We start from the raw sequence: 17,903 nt of genomic DNA, 5'->3' as shown, positions 1-17,903 counted from the left end.
GCAGGGGTGTCTCGGCATAGGGGAGCCCCACACGCAAGGAGTGCGCCCTGTAAGGAGAGCCACCCAGCACGAAAGAAAGTGCAGCCTGACCGAGAATGGCACCACACACACGGAGAGCTGATGCAGCAAGATGATGCAACAAAAAGAGACAGATTCCCGTGCCGCTGACAACAACAGAAGCGGACAAAAGAAGAACACACAGCAAAATGGACACAGAGAACAGACAACTAGGGGGGGGTGAGGAGGGGAGAGAAACAAATAAAAAATAATCTAAAAAAAAAATAAAAAAAAAAAAGACCACCAGTCTGGAGGTGAGGGGAGAGGCACGCTCATTTCCTATTGTCAGGAATCTCCTGGCTCTAAAATGGGGGTATGCAAGCTACTGCTCATGGGCCAAATCCCATCTGCTGCCTGCTTCTCTAGGGCCTGTGAGTTAAGAATGTTTTTTAACATTTTATTAGCGGTTGAAAAAAAATCAAAAGAAGACTACTTTGTGGCACGTGAAATTTACATGAGATTCAAATCTCAATGCCCATAAATAGTTATAGAACACAGCCACGCCCATGCATAATACATTTTGTCTAAGGCTGCCTTCACCCTACAAATGCAAAGTTAGGTTGTTGCTACAGAGACTGTGGGAGACTGCGTGGCCCACAGGCCTAAAATATGGCCTATGGGGCTCCTGCTCCAGAAAGGGGATCCTCAATTGCAGATCTGGGGACTTCCTACAAGGTTTTCAACCAGGGACCTCTGGCCATTCCCTCTCAGCTCCAGGGCAATTTCAGGGCACTTTCAGCTATCCCGCCCCTGCCCTTCAATTCGCAGTAGGGACCTTTCGCTGCCCAACCTGTCCTACCCTGTCCCACCCAGGCGGGAGCCAGGAGGCACAGGGAAAGCACAATAGCTGCTCCCCAGGAAGCAGTAGGGGTCTCTACTTGAAGCAGCTGTGTCCCCACTTTGTTTCTCCCACACAGGCACAACGAGCGACTCTCACCATCTCCACTCCCCTCCCCACCCCACCCCCCAGCCAGGAGCAACTCCTCCCACACGCCACGTGCCACACACCTGCTATTGAAAGCTCAGGAAGGCCCATCCCCACGCAAATAATAGGCAACTCAAAAAGTCAAGCACTAACTCAACAGCAAAAAAAAACCCAGTTTTAAAATGGGCAAAAGACTTGAATATATATTTCTCCGAAGAAGATACACAAATGGCCATTAAGCACATGAAAAGATGCTCAAAATCATTAGCCATTAGGGAAATGTAAATAAAAACCAGAATGAGATACCATTTCATACTAGAATGGCAATCATGGACAACAACAGCAGCAAAAAAATCAGAAAATAACAAGTGTTGGTAAGACTGTGGAAAGACTGGAATGCCTGTACATTTCTGGTGGGAATGTAAAATGGGGCAGTTCCTCAAAAAGTTAAACACCAAATTACCATATGGCCCAAGAATTTTACTCGTAGGTACATACCCCAAAGAACTGAAAACAGGAACTTGTGCGGTCACCCCTCGGGCTGAAGTGTGGCCCGGCGGGGGAGCGGCCGTGGCAGGCCAAGCCGCTGCCCCCATAATAGGGTGGCTGGTCGGACTCACCGCCACCCCTGAGGGAAGCTCGGCATGGGCGCAGAGTGCCCTCGGGTCTCCCCTTCTCGGCAGCCATGCTTTCGCGGCCGCCCCTCCTCCCGGATGGCGCCACACGATGCCTTGTGGGGCGGCACCCCTTCTTCTTCTTTCTCCCTGCGCAGGCGCAGGGCGGAAAAATCCAGTCTGCCCTTTTCCCTCCCCCCCGACAGCAGCAACAGCCAGGCGTGGGCGGGAAACTCCAGTCTGCCCTCTACCCCAGCAACAGCAGCCACCAATCCCTAAACCCTGCCACTTCCCCCAGCAACAGCAACAGCCAATCCCTAATCACCACCCCTCCCCCGTCCAGTACCGCCCACTGACCTTTCTCCGGCAACCAATCAGAACAGGGCGTGGCTTCGACCAATCAGCCTTCCCCAGCCCCTATAAAACTGTTGCCTCTCCCTCAATAAAGTGGACTTGCCTGTTTACCTTGTCTCCACGGTAGTTCTTCTGCCGTGGCGCCCTCCAGTCCTGAGAGCCCCCGACAAGGGCCTGGCTTCCCTTGTCCCCAGTTCGTCGCCTGCTTCTCCGGGCGACCCCTTCGTCGCCGGCTTCGCCGGGCGACCCCGTCAGCCGAACCGCAGCAACCCCTGTGAGACCGACCCCTCGTCTGCTGCCAGACCGACCCCTCGTCCCAAGCGGGACCGACCCCTCGTCCAGAGCTGGACCGACCCCTCGTCCGCAGCCAGACCCCACCTCTACCAACCGAGCAAACCGTCGCAAACTTGAATAAATACTTGTACACCAATGTCCAGCATTTGCAATAGCCAAAAGGTGGGAACAACTCAGGTGTCCATCAACAGGTGAATAGATAAACAAAATGATACCTACTTACAATGAACTAACACTTGGCTATAAAAAGGAATGAAATTCTGGTAGCTGCTACAACACGGATAAGCCTTGAGAACATGCTGAGTGAAATAAGTCAGATACAGAAGCATAAATAGCATGTGGTTTCCCTTGCATGAACTACCTAAAATAAGCAAATTCATACAGACAGAAAGTAGATTAGAGGGAATGGGGGGAATGGGGAGTTACTGCTTAATGAGCACAGAGTTTTGGTTTAGGGTGATGAGGAAGTTTTGATAATGGATGCTGCGGATGGAAACACATTGTTAATGGGAAATTTTGTGTCATATGTATGTTGCCACAATAAAGATTTTTAAAAGTCAGGCATCCACAGGCGTTGGCTCTTGAACTCACATTAGCAATAGACTCCTGCACCACATCCCAGGACCCTGCCCCGACTTGCACAACATCCAAGGAGAACCGCTGTGAATTCAGGGAGGGCTGGGGGCTCAGGGCGCCCCAGGGTGCCAGGAAGCCGGGGCCTGGCTGAGCCGGCCCTGCGGCCTGGGAGACTCACCGTCCAGCCGCCACCGTCAGTGCTCATGTCACAGTAGACCTGGAAGCCGGCCGGGTAGTGGGTGGGGAAGATGGAGTAAATGCCATCCTCCTGCTGTCCACTCAGGAGAACGTCCAGACAGTCCCGTGGCCGAAAGCCTGACACAGGGCAGGCCCATCAGGGTGGCCAGGCGTGGGCTGTGGGGCCCGGGTTCCTGTGTCCCGCCCACCTCCCTCTCACATTGTCCCCGGGGCTGACACCTCTGTCCACCCGGCCAAGCCTCATGTCATTGAGAGCTCGTGTCTTGGAGACCTGGGTTCAAGTCTTGACTCTGCTGCTCCCTGTGTGAGTTTGGGTGAGTGAATTGCCCTCTCTGAGCCTTGCTCTCCTCATGGGGAGAATGGGCCTAATAAGCCCTGCCTTGTAGCGTTGGGCGAGGGCTCCATGGGCAGGTACAGATAACTTGCTTGGTGATGCCCGGCCCGTAGTGACCCCTCAGGAAACAAAAGGGATTGGCATGGTTGTGGGGTGTGGGCTAGAGGGACAAAGCACGGGCAGCCGTGGAACCAGCTTGGGGTGCCCAGAGTCTCACTACAGGGTAAACCGCACCTGAGCTCCCCGCTTCCCAGGGCCAGGCACCCGCGTCAGCAGGGGTGGGCGGCCCCCTCACCGTTGGCGCAGCCCCGGGGCCGTGTTCCCCTGGCGGGTGCCCTCTGAAGATCGGCCTTGATGCGGGTGTGGCCCGGCCCCCGGTCCCGCTGCAGCTCGTCCAGGACGTCACCGACGGAGTTCACCAGGTGAGCCAGGTGGCCTCGGCTCTCAGAGAGGAGCTGTGGGACGCAAGGGTGAGCAGAGGTGGGCAGGGGCTCTGGGGGGGGGGCTTGGGGGAGCGCCTGGCACGTCGCCTGCCAGGATGCCTTCCTGTACCTTCCATGTGTCCCCCAAGGCAGAGGTGGGCGGCTGGCCAATGGCAGCCCCAGCCCTGCTCTGGCCCCAGATCCCCATTCCAGGTGGTCTGAGGGGCCGTCTGGGCTCTGACGGGGCCTGCTGGTCTGGGACCACAGGCGCTCAGAGAACAGGGGGGCCCCGGCTCTGTCCTTTGGCCCTTTCTGTGCGTTCAGCCTAGGCAGGGGTTAACTGGCAGAAGGACTGCTGCGCAGGGAGAGGAAGCACCTGGCGTCAGGCAAACCTGGATTGCACTGAGCAGCTGGCTGGCTCATCCATTTAGCAGTTACATGACTTTGGGCAAACTCTGTGGCGTGCCTTAACCACAACACACTTCCTTACCCGAGAAAGGGGCTATCGCGGCCTCCCTGGCTGAACTGCTTTGGGAACCGTGCGGGCAGTCCCGGCACGGCACAGGCCCACGGCGGGCCGCTCGGTGCACGGTCTGTGGCCTGTGAATTCGTCTGGCACTTCCCAGTTACGAAGCATCCTCACCATGAGCCTTTTCTGATCCCCCAGCAAACGGCAGGGATGACTGATCTGCACTTGACTTGCGAACCCTGAGGCTGGGGAGGGGCCAGGAGGCTTTGTGCAGATCCCCGGGCTGCGGGCTGGGCCTGGCAACGAGCATGATACCCCACCCACCCCGCTCCACCCCCCACGCCAACATCACTTTGTCTTTCCTTGGCTCCGTGACGCCCATGACCCACCGGCCCCTCTCCAGTGCTGCACGGGGTGGGCCTTGAGTAGTTGCCCCCTTGTTCAGAGGGAAAAACCGAGGCCCAGAAGGAGCAGACCCCGAGCCTGAACGACAGCACAGGGACCAGGACTCGGGCCACGTCCCCAGGGCCGAGGGGCAGGAAAGGCATGCAGGGCTGTGGCCGCCGTCGGCAGCCGGCGTGGAGCTTGCCGGGCCTTTATGCACGAGCCTGTCGCTGGCCAGGTAATAGCCCAGTTGAGGAAGGAAAACAGAAGTAAACCGCGCCGGGCGCTCACAGGGTCGGCTGCTCCGCCTCATCTGCAGCTGAGAGCCCTGGAAACCATTGGCATCCCTGGCAGTTTCCCCTCTGCTAAGGGGTAAAGTGGTGAGAGCAGAAGCCAGGGGGCGCAGAGGAGGGGAGGCAGGCAGGGGGAGGTGGGGTGAGGCACGGGGGTCCTCCCTGTGCTTCCCTGCAGTGGCCGTTGACCCCACTGGGGGTGGGCGGAAAAGACCCCTCGGGCTCAGTACTGGGTGCTGCCTGGGAACCGTCCTTCTGAGTGGGCTCAGCCACTGAGGCTGAGCACACGAGACACGCGTGGGAAACTGTCACGGTTCCCTCTTGCTAATGGGCAGGAAAAACCTCAGTTTAAACGAGCAAAGGGTTAAAGCTGAAAATATTAAACACGACCCAGATTAGTAGTGAAAGTCAGTCCCTGCTCACAGATGCACCAGACAACTGGGCAGCATTTTAGAGAGAGCGAAACCAGACCTGCTGCTCTGGGCACTCAGCAGGTGTGTGCCTGGGCTTAACCAAGGCGTGTCACCACTTTGGCCACTGCCTGCCCTTCTATAGAAAGGAGTGACCAATCTCACCTCCTGGGGTTATCTGGAGACAAAGAGTGTGGGCTTGGCAAATGGCGGTGCCCCTCATTACTATTTCAGAAGGAATTTTAAATGGCATCTCCCTGTAGCCTTCAACTTCAGTTTACAATTTCCACCATAATAAAAAAGATGCTGATGATGTGGCCAGACCAAGCCCTGTAGGGCCAGGGAGCTCACAGCATCCCACCTGTGTCATCCCCATTTTACAGATGAGGAAACCTGGCACAGAGAGGGGAAGGGACCTGCCTGAGGTCCCACAGCTGGTACGTGGTGGCGCCTGGACCAGATCCCAGGTCTGCGTGTCGAACCTCCAGGGCCAAACCTCTCCGCCGTCCGCTCCCACCAGGGCGGCTTCAGATGTCAGTGCATATAGAATCACCCAGGCCGGCTCATCTGCAGGTTCACTCCACCCACCAACTGGGACCCAGGGGATTTGCGGTGGGACCCAGGAGCCTGCCTTTCAACAAGTATCTCTGGCAATTCTGACTCAGGGTGCCCAAAGCGTTTCTCTTTGAGAAATCCAGGTGTGTGCTGATCAGGCGAACATCTGGGAAACTCAGAGAAAGGGAGTTAGGAGCCACGGCTGGCTGCTTATGAGCAAGACAAAAAGACAAATCGTCTCTGAAATCATCCTGAGTCTGTGGGAAATGAGTCAAATTAGCCATTTTTGGAGAAGTAAATGTATCAGGTGAGCCAGGGCACTCCTGGGCTCCAGAAAGGCTAGTAGTTTTGCAGGAACAGCTCCATGCCTCCACGCAGGTTGTGGGGCAGGGGGACCCTGAGGCCCCTCGGCGCCAGCCGCGGGGTGAGCATGTTTGGGGGCCGGGCCCGAGCTGACCGAGGGCTGAGAGAGTTGGAAAGCAGGTGGGGGCCTCAATCACCCAGGAAGCCGAGCCTGGCTGACGGCGGCTGAGGAGGCACGGGCGGAGGGGCAGCGGGAGACTGGCTCATCACCCCACCCGGCCCAGGAGCGGGAAGCTGCCCGCCCATCCGTCACCCAGACAGGGTGATGAGAGCTGTAATTTCTCCAGCTGCAGCCCTCAGAGGGAGGGGATGGGCCCATTGCTCACGAGCTGTTGGGTGACTAGCCTGGTCATCCTCGGGGCCCAGGGGCAAGTGCGAGGGGCTGGTGGGGGTAGGGGACCTGCCTCCCACTGCGAAGGAGCCAGGTCCCCGCAGTGGCATGGTGCCGGGAGGCCAGATGCCAGCCCGACCGGGCCACTGTACCTTGTACAAATCACCATCCCTTCTGGGTCTCGGTTTTCTTTTCTGGAATGTGGCAGAGGGCGTATGAGTGGGTTCTAAATCCCAGATCCTAGAAAGGGGGAAGTTTGCGGATGCCCCGGGCATGATCTCTGAGCCGATGTTGTCAACTCGTCACCCACACCTCGCTGGGGCTTGATGGGACCTGGCTTGGCTTGGGGTGGGGAGGACGGAGGGGGCGAAGGTGGTTGTGGCCGGTGAAGGGGCTGGCTGGCCCTCAAGTGGTCGCTCCTTCCTGGAACGCCGTGGGCATTAGCTGGCAGTGATCAGGAGGGAGCTGAGGAGAAGGGGTCTACCGCTTGGCTTGGGGACAGTTGGGACCCCTGGCCATGTGACATCCCTCTTTGGGCCTCCATTTGCTTGTCTATTGATGAGGGCAAGGTCCTGCCTTCCCTGAATCCCATCTGCATCTGGGAGTGCCTGGGAAGGCCCTCCAGTCCCGGATGTGGCCTGACTGTTCAATGCCACAGAGTATGACAGAAATACCCAGAATCACCAGGACAGCCTAGCAGGAGAGAATTGGGTTTGAGTCCCTGAGCGGCTTCCAGCAGCTGTGTAGCCTTGGGTAGGAGACGTCACCTCTCTGAGCCTCATTTGCATTTATGTAAATGTAAAAATCCCAGCCCTATGTCCCAGGCCACGTAGGGATCAAGGGAGGTCGTGGACACCAAGCGCCCAGCCCAGGGCCAGCATGCGGTGGCAGCAACCCCACACCATCGCCCAGACCCCGCCCCTTACCTGGATGAGGCGGCCCTGCTCGCTCTGCAGGGCGCTGAGCCCCTGGCCCAGGGTGCCGTGCCCCTTCCGCAGCCCCACGCACTCCGCCTGCAGCTCCGAGGCCAGGGCCAGCAGCCGGGGCAGCTGGTCGGCGAGCGCGTCCAGCAGCGCCTGCTCCTGTTCACTCGCCAGCCGGGGCTTGGCCTGGTGCTGGGTCAGCGCCTGCAGCACCGAGGCCTGGGCGCCCTCCAGGCGGGCGAAGCCGTCGGCGAGGTCAGGGCAGCGGGGGTCGATGAGGATGCTGAGACGCGAGCTGTCGGCCCTCTCCACGGTGACCAGGGCGCTGTTGGCGCCGGCGGGCCCGGTGCTGACGACGGGCGGTGGGGCCGTGCCGGGCGCGTGGGCGTGGTTCAGGAAGAGCACGGCGCCGGTCACGGCCACGGCCAACAGCACGGCCAGGGACAGCAGCACTGTGCACAGCACGTAGCCACAGCTCGGCCTCTGCGGGCCAGGCCGGGGCACGTGGACACAGAGACGGACAGACAGGCAGAGAGAAGGGGCACAGCATTAGAGGCAGGCCTTGGGCTCCGCTCAGTGGGAGGGCCCGGGCAGCCCCAGAGATGGGGCCCTCTTTTGGGGGATGGGGGGAGGGAGTCACACAGAGACAGCAATGACAGACAAGCACAGGGGACAGAGTCCCAGAGAGGGGCAGAGGGACAAAGAGGCTCTCCCAAATAGAGGGAGAGTGAGTGAGCGAGAGACACAGGGAGACAGAGGGTTGAAAAGAGGGGCTGACCAATGGGGAGAGCGGCTCGTTTCCTGTGGCTGCCCTGCCCCACGTGGTGTGGGCACGATGACCCCTTGGCCAGCTGTGCAGCCCTCCTCCAGTCACCTCTGCTCCTGCAGGCCACAGACGGGCGCTGCATGTGTGCAAAACTGCAGGCACGGCGTCTGAGCTATCTGAGGCTGCCGGGTGCTCCTCGCTGGGCTGGGCCCGGGTGGCCTCATAGGCACCGAGGTTTGGGTGGGCTAGGGAGAGACTGGGGACTTCAGAAGGGGGCAGGAGGTGGGCACCATCCTTGGAGCCCCTCCTCCCCCCCCCGGTCTGGTCAGGCTATTGAAGACTCAGACTCTGCAGGCAGGGAGGACTGGGTTTGGGTCCCTGCACTGCCACTTCAAGCCCTGACCTCTGAGCCTCAGTTTCCACACCTGTCAAGTGGGGGTAACAATGACACCCGCCCCTCCTGGTTAGTGAGATTACATGGATGCACGCTGCAGGGACTCAGAAAGAAAGCTGTAATGGTGACAGCCACGAAGTTAAAAATCTTCACACTGTCACTGCGGAGTGAGTGCCTTGGGGCAGGAGTGCTGCAGGTGCCTCCCGGGGGAGCAGCCACAGGCCACGGGTCCCCCAGCCTCTGCAGGCCCACGGGACTGGCTCCCAGTCCCCAGGGAGAGTGGCCGCCTGAGCAACTCGCCCCCCCTTCCTCTCTCTTCAAGAGCAGGCCCCTGGCGGGACAAATACCAGACAGCTGGGCTGGGGTGCCTCCCAGAGGAGGCAGGAGCCAGGGCCGGGGCCGCAGGCGGCTGCACGTCCCAGGACAGGGAGTGAACAGAGGCAGGGCAGGCGTGGGAAAATCGGGACTCGGGACAGGCCGGGCTCATGCAGGGTCCTAACAACAAAGGAAGCTGAAGCCTGTGTTGAAAGGAGGTGGGGTTCCTCGAGCACTTGGTGGGGGTGCCCAGGCGGCAGGAGGTGCCACAGCGTAGGAGCAAATGCTTTGCGGGCCCAGATCCTTCGGACCGAATCACTCACAGTCCAAAGGGACTTGGAGAGCAGCCACTGAGCTTTTACACGGGGAAACCGAGGCCCAGAGAGGGCAAGGGGCTTGCCAGGGTCACTGAGCAAACTGGAATCCGACTCCAGCCGCCTTCCCAGGCACCCTCTACAACAGAATTCCCTCAACTCTTAGACACACACTTTCCCTCCACACTTCAAACATCCTGAATTCAAGATGCATCTTTAAATGAGTTCGTGTATTAAAGCACGTGGAGCTGTGCCTGACACATTGTGTGTGTGCAATAAATATTAGCAGTTTTTACTATCTCATGATCAATGTGCACACCGCATCTGGAAGTGATTTTTTTCCTACCCCAAGTGTTATTTCTCTGTGTCACTGATGCTGAGATGCACTTGCTCCTTTTTCACATTTTAGCACCTCTGACACTGGGGGACACCATACCGCTGTAACTGGCAGCTTTTTTTTCTTTCTTAATGATACATAAAATGCCTCTTACATCATGGCATCTCACTACTGAGAAAATATGGTAGAGCAATCAGCTTCTTCCCCATCAATTCAGATTCTGTGAGTACCTCCTGAATTTTCTACCTGTCACCAAGGAAGGAAGTGGGAGGCTGGCTTGAGGTGCCAGTGGACAAGCAGATCCCAAGGAAGGGGCCCGTTTTTCAGGCAAGATGAGGGAGAGAATTCCTTGGCCTGTCCCTGCAGCAGTGGCACTCCCAGAGCTCAGTGGCCTCCCCTCCTCTCTCCACACACGGCCCTGGCTCCTTGGGGAACACACACCTGGACTAACCACCAGACCTAAGCACGTTAACTCGCCCTCTGCCTGGTGCATCCTGCTCCAGCGGCTCCCTCCCACCACCCGCCTATCCATTCTCTTCCTTCAGGTCTCAGTGGAGACAAGGTACCTCCTCCAGGAGGCCTTCCTTGACTGCCTCTGCACTTCCTGCCCCACCCCCACCCCACCCCCAGCTTTGGAGATGCTCCCACAGTCCTCTCTGCTCCCCTACGATGGTGCTTATCAGGACTGATATTCGTCGACTTTGACTTCATTCACTCCTTCAAACATCCATTTGACGTTGGCCAGGTCTCTCCATGAGCCGGGCTCTGGACCATTTCCCCTGCCCGTAGGAGCTCATGTCCCATGGACTGTGACCTTAACTTTAAAGCTAAGAGGGTGCAGATCCCTTTGGAAATCTGATGGAAGCTGTGGATACAATTTCTGGGGACTGCGGCCCATGAACCTGCCCTGGACCGTGAGGCCCCTGATGGCAGGGACCTGGTCAACAGATCGACTCGCTGCCTGGCACAGAGCATCCTGACGGCTTACTGTTGGCGGGAAGGAGGAGCGGAGGGCAGGTGGACTAGGTGGCGTGCCTGTGGCAGTGCTGCCACGCAGCAGGGGAGTGGGTGCCCCTGGGACTGCAGTACTTTGGTCCGGAGGAGGCGCATGACCTCCTGGATCCCAAGGCTTCTGACTCGGTGCCCACCTCCGACAGTGGCGAGGAACGAAGGCCACCTCCAGGCCACCCCAAGACCCCAGCCCCCTGCGGGTCAGCAGCTTCCAGAGCAGCGGGCATCACCTGACCACTGTCGTTCCTTGTTCCTTACCGTGTTCCTACCAAATAACCCCCAGGAGTTGGCACTCGGGTTGAATTCATCTTGCAGATGGGAAAACCAAGACTCAGAGAAGGAAACCGTGTGCCCACGGTCACACAGGGAGCAGCGCTAGAGCCTGCATTCGCACCCAGGGCTAGGTGACTCTGGAATTCTAGCCCTGTGCCAAGGCTACTTCCTGCGTGATCCGACATTGCTCTCTCCCCTGCCTAAAGCACGACTGGGATGTGAGAGACAAATCCCTGTGTCAGCAAGCCCCTGCCGTGCCCGCTCCCCCTGTACATCCACCGGGAGAGGCACCTTGCCCCGAGCAGCTCAGAGCCACATCCTTAGACCGAGTGGCGTTAAGGTGTCCCAGCTGCCAAGGGCTGACCCGGCAGAGGAGGCCAGCCATCTCCAGGGCCCCAGACCTCTCGGGCGCCCTCCTTCCCGGCGCACCCCTGCTCCCTGGTGGGAAGGCAGAGGATCAGGAGAGGCGAGGGGCTGGAGCACGCTGCGGGGGTCCACTGAGGGACGGCGGATGGGCAAGGGGTCGGTGGAGCTCGGCGAGGAGCAGGCCACTCAGCACAGAATGCTCTTCAGAGACCACCTTAAAGATGGACTCTTCGCTTTATAGGCTGTCGTTCACGCGCCTCACCAAGAAATCTGCCCGAGCTAATGAGGGTGAGCAGCCCGCGGGAGTCGTGGGGCTGGAGCTTCTGACTCAGCCTTGGAGAAGGGGGCAGAGCCTGGGGTGGGCCGGTGGTGGGCAAAACACGCAGAAGCCCCTGCCCTCCGGGGCAAGGAGCGGGGAGCCCGGGAAGGCTTACCTGACTCCTGCACTAACCACGTGCGTGAGCTCCTGGCTGGAGGGGCCTGGCTTCGTGACCCCCAGGACCCAGCCTGGGGCCAGGGGCTACCTAGGAAACCCTGGCCAAGCTGAGGACAGATGGGTTCGTGCCAGGGTGGACGCAGGAGGCGTGACGCCTGGAGCTGTCCCAGTTGCTGTTGAGGCTGGGGACTCCAGGGCGTGGGGGTCTGGAGGAGGAAAGGGGGCGCAGGAGGGCTCCCCAGTCCCGCATCCTCCCCTTCTTCCTTATCTCCTCTGAAGGGCTGAGAGGTCGTACTGCTTGGACACAAGTGGAAAGAAGGACGGTTCCCTGCCTCCGTCTCCAGGGGTGCAGGCGGGGGGCGGCTGTCCCAAGGCAGGGCTGTTCATCCCGAGGGCGGCGAGCGCGGGCTGGGCGCCGGCGGGGGTCCTGGGCAGAGCCACGGGCGCAGCTTGCGGGGTCGGTGGGGAGGGTGGGCGGCTCAGACCCGCCCCAGCCCGGGGCCCCGGGGGGCCTCCTCACCTCCTCCCAGGCTACACGTGCTGCCACAGCCTGGGTTGGACTCTGTGGGGCCTGGAGACGCCCTGGGGCGAGGGCTGGGTGTCTGTTCTCCTTGCTATTTGGAGGTCCCAGGGCCTTAGGGAAAGGGTCAGCAGGCTTCTGCCCCAAGCGCTGAGGAAGAGCCCCCCTGCTGGACCTTTTAAAGGGGTTCCTGCGGGGAGTGGCTGAAGATGTCCCAGGGGACAGAGGGACACTGAGCTGCCCTCGCTGTCCCCCTCCTGGAGCCCCTAAGCTCCCCAGGCTCTCTCTCTCTCCAGGGAGCACTCGGCTCTGGGCCCCTTCTGGGGGTCTCCAGGGGTTTCCTGTGAGGGTCTTTCCCTCCGCCCCTCCCGACAGCCACTGGCCTCCTGGACGCTGCTCCCCGGCCTCTTGCCCAAACCAGGGGCTCTCCACCCCACGCCGAGCCCTCCTGAGCTCCCCAAGCGGGGGCTGGCACCAGCTGCCCCCTCCGAAGTCGGGCACTGCCCCGGGCGCCCCTCTCACCCCCACACGCAGCCACTCACCTGGCTGTCCCGGCCACCGCCCCCTCCCTCCGCCTCGGGCTGTTTCTGCCCACGCCCCCCCCCCACCCGTCCATCGTAGGCCCCTGCGTTGCCGGTGATGGCCCTGCTGCCTCCCCGCCCGGCTGAACCATCCACGCAGCAGCCGGGGACCTTCCTAAAAGCAAAGCAGACCAGGACTCTGCCCCCCCGGAACTCCTCCAGGGCCAGCAAGGCCTCGGGCGCAGGCCCTGCGGAGCCCCCCGCCCAGGGCCCACCACAGGCTCCTGCTCCCCAAGCCGCAGCTCCTGCCAGCCCCATCCCCCCTCTTGTTCTCTCTGGCTGTCCTGGGCTCCTTTCATTCCCCCAACATGCCTTGTTCTCCCTTGGCACAGGCTGTTCCCTCCTCTGGAACTATCCGTTTGCGTTTGACTTGGTCTTGGCTTAAACATCACCTCCTCCAGGAAGCCCTCCTTGCGCCCCCACTCCTGGCTGAGCCAGGAACCTCCTCTGGACTCCTATCCCCTGGCCTCCCATCACAGCCCACACCATTGGCCTAGAGAGCTCCATGGGACCCAGAGGGGGGAAAGGACAAGCAAAGGAAGGAGCCCTTGACTTGGAACCCCTTCACGTGCCCGGCTTCTCTCCTTTCACGCTCCGTCCCCAGCTTCAACACAGTGGCTATCTGGTGACTTCAACCAAGACTCCAAGGAGCAAGTGGAGGGAGGGCTGTATCTTTTCCTCTATTGCGCCCCTCACGGTTTTTAATAATACTTGACTTGTGAGTTTGTTTCCTCCATGAGACTTCCACTTCCCTGAGGTCCAGCCCGTATCTGCCAGGTCTATGCCTGTGTCTCCTAGCACAAGGTGAGGACTCTACAAACAGTTGTCAAATGAATTAAATGCAGAAGGGATTTAGGTTCGACATCAGGAAGAACTTCCCAGTAAGTTTTTTTTTCCTTTATGGGATGTTTTTAGGACATTTTTAAAGCATTAGAGAATAAACACACTGCTTGAGATGGTTGGTCTTGAACCACAGAGGTCGACCTTCCTGCAGGCCTTGTGGACTGAGGACTGCTCAGCAGCAGGGCCCCTGTGGAGGGGTTTACAAGGCGATTTCCTGCCCCACACTCAGGGACTAGAGGAATCATGCCTATTTCTACATCTTTTCCTCCGAGCCACTCCAAATTTCTGGCAAAGATTTTACCATCATCTCCAGCCCCAAGGACGTGAGAGCCCCTTCGGTTTGCAGGAAGAGAAGGGATAGCCTGAGAAAGCAACGCACCTGGTTCAAGGTCACCGAGCAAATAAAGTGCTCGGGCCGCACAGGGCAGGGACCGAGCCAGCCCGAGGCCGTCCACAGAGGCGGCCGCACGTGGAGTGGCAGTAGGTGCCTTCAGTGCCCCGAGAGCCACACAGCCCGGCACCAGAGCCTCTCCTCCTCCCTCCTCTTCCTAGAGAGGTGCTCGTCTGCTGCCCAGGAGGGCCCAGGTTCAGCTCCAGCTCTCTTAGTCTTGATTTCCTCATCTGTCAAATGGGTTGACGTCCCTGCTGTCAACCTCCCAGGTGGTTGTACGAAGAAATGGAAGATGTGGACGTGAGACCAACAGGTGCTGAGTGCGGCATCAGCATTAATTTCCCTGGAAGAAGCGCACATTACAGAACCAGGGCCGGCCCTTCTAGTGGGAGCCGAATGATGGGATTCCCTGGGAGGTGGAGGAAAGACCAGAACACCGACAACCTGTGAAAGGAGACAGGGTGCCTTCAACGTGATCCTCCTAACAGGTGTACCGCGCTTTACAGTTTGCAGCACACACCGGTATTTCAGTTCACCCTTATAATACCTTGTGAAAGAAGGAAGAAGCAGAGATGGCTGTTCCCATCTTACAGAGGACAAAAGCCAGGCCCAGAGAGGGGGATAACTTACCCAGAGTCACACAGCATGTCAATGGCCTAGATGACACTAGAAATGAGGGTAAGAGAAGCAGAGGGCAGACCCAGATGTTGGCAGGTTAGACAAGCCTCCCTCCTTCAACAGTGGACACAGGAAAGGCCTTGCCTCTTGTCTGAAGCTTCAAACAAACCTAGAGCTGTGTGTGTCTCCAAGGGGTGGGGAGAGGAGGTAGTGTTTGATACTGGCCCAGGACCCTGGGGCCACCACCGTCCTCTGTCTCCAATGCCAGGGAGCTGACAGCTGGGCTCTGGTCTGTCGGAAACTGGAGTCTCCAGGGAGAAGGGGAGGGAGGCTGGACCTGGCCCAGAAGGCCTTAAGGCCACATTTCAAACAGACCCCCAGAAGCCACCTCCCCTTGAGACATGGCAGCACTTGCTGGCTTCTCTCCATGACTGCTCCAAACCAGGACTTCACGAAGTTCAGTCCAGCACATGCCCCTCCACTCTTTCACATGCTGCATGGAAGGGCTGAGGTCCAGGGGGGGCACCAGGAATGGGAGTCCAGAAAGACTGTGTGTGCAAAGGGAGCTCCTAATGGGGTCCTGGGGCTGGGGTACAAGGCAGTGAGATAGAGGCAGCTGAGGGGCAAAGGTTAAATGCCGCAGGGACTTCAAGGTACATCTGCGGGGTTAAAGGGAAGGCTTCCTGGAGGAGGCGGCATTTGAGCCAGATCTGAGCTAAGTTTTGATGTGTATGTAGGGTTTCGCCGAGTGAGGGCTTGTGTGTGTGCATGCACTGGGGAGTTTGTTGATGCCCACAAGATGACATGAGCAAAGGTCTAGAGATGGGACAGCCTGGTATGGGGGCCAAGGTTGGGAAATGGTCAGTATCTGTAAGAGAACTAAAACAAAGGGAAAATGGGCCAGGCTTGAGATGACCTTGAGTGACAAGTCCCAGAGTTGGACTGTTCTTGCTAAGAGCAGAGAAAGTCTGATCTCAGCAGAAGGTGATTAGTTATCTGGGGACAGCTTGGGTGTGGACCTGCCCTGAACTGGAGGACAGCCTGCCCTCAGGGAGGCATCAGGAGAGGCCTGGGGTCAAACCCAGGTTCAAATCCCAGCTCTCCTGCCAACATGCTGTTGACTTGGGCACATTCCTTAATCTCTCTGAGCTGCCATTCCCTGGAAGCGGGAGTGACATGGAAAGTGAGGTGGTACAGATGGATGCGAAAGGGCTTTGCAAACTGTAGAGGGCTGGATCCCCACACCATGGCACTGTCACTCCAGAAAGTATGAGCAGGTTGCAGCTCCTGAGAGTGAGGGGCCGCCAAGCCCTGCCCCCGCCGCCCCCTCCTGCCGCTGCAAACACGAACTGTTCCTTCCTCAATGACATCTGTCTGGGAGAAATTTAAAATTTAAAACGAGGAGCCCCATTATTTCCTCTCCTTGGTAAGTAGGGCCTCGTCATCTAGCCTGCCTGTCCCAATCCCTTGGCGACCCCGCCTGGGGCAGCCCCGGGGCTCCCCTCTGTCTCAGTTTCGCCTCTCCAGCCCCTTCTCTGGCCAGCCTTGGCGCTCTGCCCTCAACCCCAACTAGGGGCACAGCCCTGGGCACTCTCCAAACCCCTACACACACACTGCCCCTGGAGAGTGCGCAGACCCACGTTCAAATCCCAGCAGAAACGAGTGGCCTGGGGCAGGACCCAGCCCTCTCTGAGCCTTCCTCTCCTGCGCCATTAGAGCCGCAGCATCATGATAGCCAGTGTCCCATACCAGAATATTTACCCATATCCACATCCTACTCCATGCCCGGCCCTGGCGAAGGCGTGAGGATTCAGAGGAGACTCAGGGAGTCAGGTCCTCGTCCCGAAGCTCAGGTTACTGGTGCCAGGTGCCCGGCACAGGGTCGCGGCTCGAGTGGGGGCTCAGAAAGTGATGAAGACACCCATTATAAAGGGGGAGGAGATGGAGGCTCAGCGAGTGTGGGGATCCGTCTTGACTAAACGGTCCGTCTCCTACACCCCCACCCCCAACTCCTCCGCGCGCGTCTGCACCAGAGGTCTCTGCCGGGGGCGCCAAGGCCCTGGCCCACAGCCATGGCTCCTGCAGGGGAGCTGTCCCCCAACCACACCCCAAACCCGGAGCTCAAGCCTCTGAGGGGGACGGAGGAGAGGAGGGCGTTCGCCCCGCCGCGGTCCTCTGGAGCCTCCCCGCGGCGCGCCCCAAACTCCAGCTCTCCGGTTCGTCTCCCACCCCGCGGGCTGGAGGCGCCACCAACTCGCCAACAGCGCGGACCCCGCGCTCCGGGTGCCCGGGCCCCGCGCGTACCTGCGGCTTCTCGCGCGGCCCGTCCTCAAGTTGCGAAGCGCCGCCCACGGTCTTCCACCGCTCGCTGGCCATCTTCCCGCTCGACCGGCCCGGGCGCCCGGCGAGGCGCGCCGCTGCGGAGCGCAGAGGCGCCGAGGTGGGCGCGGGCTCGGGCGCGGGGCGCGCTCTGCCCTCCAGGTCTCCGCCTCGAGGCCCCGCGCCGGAGCGGCCCGGGCGAGCGGGCGTGCGCGTGTCGAGTGTGAGTTGTGAGCGCCGGGATGCGCGCGCGGGGGGTCAGGGCGGGCGCGGGCGGGCGCGGCGCGGGAGCGCGAGAGCCGCCGACAGCCAGCCCGCCGCCCGCGCTGCGCGCCGTCCCCGCTCTGCGCTCCCGCGCCGCCCCTGCGCGCTCCTCTCCCTCCCTTCCTGCTCTCCCCTCGTCCTCCTCCCTGCTTCGCGATCTCCGTGGCTTCTTGTCTCGAACTCGCTTCGCCTTGTACTTTGCTCCCCCTGGTTTTCCCAGCCCACCCCCGCCCCCAAAGCCCACACCCCGCGGACGGGGAGAGCTAAACTCCACCCCCCCCAAACTGCCCGGGTGTGACGGGGGCCGGCCAGGGGGCGCGCAGACAGCCCCTGGCAGCCGGGCTCCCGCCGGCTCCGCAGAGGAGCTGCCAACCCCCGGCGACGGCTCCGCACAAACTTCCTCCCGAGCCGGACACGCGCCAACTCACCGCGCACCGGGGGCGCGGCGCCCGGGCGGGTCTCGTGGGCGCCCCCGCCAGGCCGTCGGGCGTCTCCGGGGAGCCGCGCTCCTCCCGGCTCCCTCCAGGCTCAGGGCGGAGGGGTCATCCCCGGACCCGGGCGGGGCAGGGCGGGGGCCGGCTGCGGTCTGCCCCCTGCAGGTGCCCCAGGCCGCGTTCCGGGCCCCGGGGCAAGTGCGTTCCGCCTGGGAGGCT

General features: G+C 60.2%; 1 protein-coding gene across 1 annotated transcript in view; it reads right to left on the bottom strand.

Moving 5' to 3' along the window:
* FIBCD1 (fibrinogen C domain containing 1) overlaps positions 1-17,334 on the bottom strand; it is a 37,908-nt gene extending 20,574 nt beyond the window's left edge. The window contains exons 1-4 of the mRNA XM_058302213.2: positions 16,972-17,334; positions 7,506-7,985; positions 3,648-3,807; positions 2,999-3,135 (exon numbers count right to left, since the gene is read on the bottom strand). Of these exons, the coding sequence (XP_058158196.1) occupies positions 2,999-3,135; positions 3,648-3,807; positions 7,506-7,985; positions 16,972-17,043 (849 nt within the window). The 5' untranslated portion in view covers positions 17,044-17,334. The remainder of the gene's footprint in view (positions 1-2,998; positions 3,136-3,647; positions 3,808-7,505; positions 7,986-16,971) is intronic.
* Positions 17,335-17,903: the final 569 nt, after the last annotated feature.

This window comes from Dasypus novemcinctus, chromosome 8, assembly GCF_030445035.2.
Source record: "Dasypus novemcinctus isolate mDasNov1 chromosome 8, mDasNov1.1.hap2, whole genome shotgun sequence".
Classification (NCBI taxonomy): domain Eukaryota; kingdom Metazoa; phylum Chordata; class Mammalia; order Cingulata; family Dasypodidae; genus Dasypus; species Dasypus novemcinctus.
This window is presented reverse-complemented; position numbering and strand designations above follow the sequence as displayed.